The following is a 3,857-nucleotide window of genomic DNA, read 5'->3' as shown; positions in this document are numbered from 1 at the left end:
TGTGTGTGTGTGTGTGTGTGTGTGTGTGTGTGTGTGTGTGTGTGCGTGTGTGTGTGAATTGAAGACTGAATTCAAAAATACATTATTATATATAGAATATTTATTTTGCCAGGTCTCGCATGAGAAAAAAAAAATCAAAAATCAAATCAAATTTTGTTGATTGAACAACAAAACGAGAAGGCGTTTCTCAGTGATCAAGATCAAGTACACATACATTTAAAACAAACGTCCCAATAAATAAATAAATAAAGTCCAGTGAGAAGATCTAGGACGCTGGTGCATTGAGCATCCTGACAGCTTGAGGCAGTTCTGTTCGATCAACCATGTCCCCAAAAACAGGCCTACTAACATCCATATGCTCTCAAAATGAAAGTGTTAATTGCGATGTGACCTCGTGATGAAAAATATTTATTCACACTGAAATATCTTGGTACTCAAACTTTTGTATTTGTCATTTCAAACAAAGTTAAGCTTTGTTTTACCGTCGGACTACCTTTTCAATAAGTGGTGTTGGGAGGGAACAGCCACTCAGTGGAAAAGTTTGCCCTCGACAGACCTAACTTTAGCCATCCACATCTTTCAACTCAACAGCGATGTGGCAACCGTGTGCATGACACAATGTCCCATTGCATTTACTCTGCCGATGTGTTGGCCATACCCGTGTAAAGGGTCTAATAAGACAAGAGTTGTAGAATTAGGAACGACGTGCGCAATTCCGCCCTGCGTCCTCTCTTGCGTAATGCGCAACCCACCGCAGATTACGCAGCCTACATTGAGGAGATCCTAAAGTAGACCGAATCGCTCACAGGTAGCCGCTGCTGCAGTCGTTTTGCAAGAGACAGAAAGATAGTGAGAGAACACATCCCGCTGTCAACTCAGTTTACAGAAGTGGGTGTGTTTGCTGTGCAGTGTCTGAATAAAACCCGTTTGCCAGATCTCCACAGCATCCAAAACCGCAGCCCCGCGCACACCAAGGTGAGTCACACCCTTCACTCGCTCTTCTTTTTTATGAATATCGCTCACGAAGTTTTAAGTTTGCTTTAATTAAGGTGATAGATAGGCCTATATGGCTATACAAGTCGTTACGTCTTCTGCAATTGTTTTAGGCTTCATGTTCATATTCAACAGCTGAGAGATACTTTCGATGTTTACTAGAAGGTGAGTCAACCCCTTTGAAACCTGCAGGTTACACAGGGACCGGTCTCGTGTGTTTCAGTTAATTCTCATATTATAATATGCCACCGCGGCGTCCTATATACTCTCTTGAGAACAGAGTTTCTATTTTAAAGCTCCAACGCTTTTCATCTTAAAGTTCATATCAATATTGTGAGAAGAAGTGTGTGTCATCAGGCTACTGCTTATTGACGAAAAGGGGCCCAGAGACAGCTTTCACCACCGTTATCTTCCATTCCCCTAACTCTCTATAAATGTGTATTATAGGCTAGTGATATGTTTATTATGCATCTAGTGGAAAAGCTCCATTAGGCCTACACCTGGAATAGGATCGGCCTTACTGATCCATGTAGACCTATTTCTATGTTTTCAAATGAATGTAGTACGTCCGTCATTCATTGGAAAGACTGTCTAACCCTAACCAACCCTGTAACCCTACCTGACGGCTTGTTCGCCATCAGATGAGCGACTCACAGAGTGTCAACAAAAGGGAGATCAATGGAGACCCGCCGGCCCCAAACCAGGACGACATCCCGGCAGAGCTACTCAGTCAGGTAGGTCTACGCGACGTCCCCCTACATCTGAGGTTGGGGGGGTTAGGGAGGTTCAGGGTGAGGTAGAGTAGCATCTGGGCTATGTTTGGCTGAAGTGCATCGGTGCCGAAAGGGTAAATCGATATTTAGATACGTCATTTCTCCACCACTTTAGATAAATAACCACTGTACAACAATACGATTCCTGAATGAAATGCCCATATCTGATAGAGAAATCTAGATGGATTCACAAGGTGCAACATATGCCTAATGTACACACAAAACATATTTATTTATTTTGAAATAAGTCAACGTTTCTTTGAAATATTTGGTGGAACTTCAAGATTGTTAGAAGTCAAGTTATCCTCAAACGGCTGTTTAAGAAGTCAGGTGGATTTTATCTGCTTCAGGGAGGCCCTCAGAGGGGTGGTTGCAGGACAATAGTGAGCATTCTGGATCCCTGAGGTCGTTATCTTACTACCATGAGGCCATAAGGGAGACAGAATATGCACATATAAGTGGAGCATGGTTGAACAAGAGACACTGGTGATGTCCTGGGTTATACGATGCATAAACGTCCTCCGTTTGCCTGATCACAAACCAAACCCCAATGAAGCCATAAACTGATGTCACGCAACATGTTGTTGTCGAATGTCGTCATTGTCAGTTGATGGAGTTTTATTTCGACCTCGGGACTTTTTTTGGGGAACTTCACGGGGAATGGTTCTTGTTTCTCAGAGCGGCTATCCCTGTGAGAAGGCGGTAAAGAAATGTGACGTTAGAAGTGGCGAGAGTGTTTGATATCAATGTAGCTCTCTTCTGTACATGGATAGCCTACAGACAGTCAATGCCCTGAAACCGCCACTTCTCCAGATGACAAAAACTTAAATAAAAAAACGCAATTCAAAAAAGTAAATTGTCTGTATACATGGTCTGCCTCATGCTGTTGTAATGTTGCAGCCTTTAGAATATTGGTCTCAAGCAAACAGCACTAGCCAATCAGAGAAGCAGACTTTGAAATTAGCATTGAAGTCTTATGCAAACTCCTCTAAGCTGTGCGTCCGCAGTGTAGGGTTCCTCCTTGCGCGACGTGGCAGGGTATATGCACCCTGGCTGTGGCTAAGGGCTGACCAAGCTGCATACTATTCACGTGAGGACAGTCCAAGCATGCATTTGAAAAACCTGGGTGGGTTTGAATTGTTTAAATCCTAGACAAGACAGGTATTTCTGTTGCGCTGACTCGCGAGGGGTTGGGGCTGTACGCACGTCTCCCTACCAGCATATGACGTCACAGATGAGGAAATCTGAGAACACTCACAGACCCTAGCATTTAATGGGCGTCGTGTTTTCCTTCATATGGATGTGGCTTTATATCCTTCTTTGTGGTTTTATGAACCTCGTGACGGAGAGGCCGTTCCCGGTGTCCGCTTACCAGGTGACGTTTCCCCCCCCCCCCCCCCCCCCCCCCCCCCCCACACACACAAACACAAACACACCGAACCGGCCTCAGGTGTGTAGATCAGGATGGTGATGTCGTGACACTGCCTGGAATGCAAACATGCATACCTCTTGTCACTTGACTACGTCATGTGACCATCCTAGGTAGTGTCGGGTTTGTTTTTGTGAATGAATTTTCATAGGGAAGTGCTCAGCAGCTTCTTGACGCCGGTGTCGGTGCTGCGGACGTGGCTTTATCGCCTTCAAAATAAAGACACCGGGAAAACTGCTCCATGGACAAGATTCTCTTCCTGTGACCTGGTCCAGTTTGGTGCTATTGTCAAACTCCCCAATGTGTGCTCCTATCGTTCTGCCCGGTTAGCTGCTGCTAACTTAGTATCAGGGAAAAATTAATCTTAATTATAATAGAACGATTGATAGAAGCTTCTTTGCTATACTAGTTATACTCGAAAGGCCTTGGAATGAGTCCAATACCAAGGCCTTTACTGGTAGCTCTCTTGCTCTCTGAAATTGTAAGGCTAGTGTCTTAAGCACAAAACTTAATGAAGTTAGTCAGCATGTCAGTAATATGCCTTCGGAGGAGACGTAAAACCGAGGTCCTGACTCACTGAGGTCATAAAGGATCCCAGGGCACTTATCGCAAAGAGTAGGGGTTTCCCCGGTGTCCTGGCCCAACCAGGCTCATTCAATCTG

The 3,857-nt window shown here is 44.6% G+C and overlaps 1 protein-coding gene across 2 annotated transcripts in view; it reads left to right on the top strand.

The window, feature by feature from the left end:
* Positions 1-733: 733 nt before the first annotated feature.
* The window catches only part of LOC115546972 (hexokinase-2), a 12,588-nt gene continuing 9,464 nt past the window's right edge, over positions 734-3,857 (top strand). The window contains exons 1-2 of one of the 2 annotated variants that reach the window (XM_030360853.1): positions 734-975; positions 1,635-1,727. In XM_030360853.1, the coding sequence (XP_030216713.1) occupies positions 1,635-1,727 (93 nt within the window). In that variant the 5' untranslated portion in view covers positions 734-975. Of the gene's footprint in view, positions 976-1,024; positions 1,159-1,634; positions 1,728-3,857 lie in introns of those variants that run through there. The other variant, XM_030360854.1, reaches the window with a different exon arrangement.

This window comes from Gadus morhua, chromosome 7, assembly GCF_902167405.1.
Source record: "Gadus morhua chromosome 7, gadMor3.0, whole genome shotgun sequence".
Classification (NCBI taxonomy): domain Eukaryota; kingdom Metazoa; phylum Chordata; class Actinopteri; order Gadiformes; family Gadidae; genus Gadus; species Gadus morhua.
This window is presented reverse-complemented; position numbering and strand designations above follow the sequence as displayed.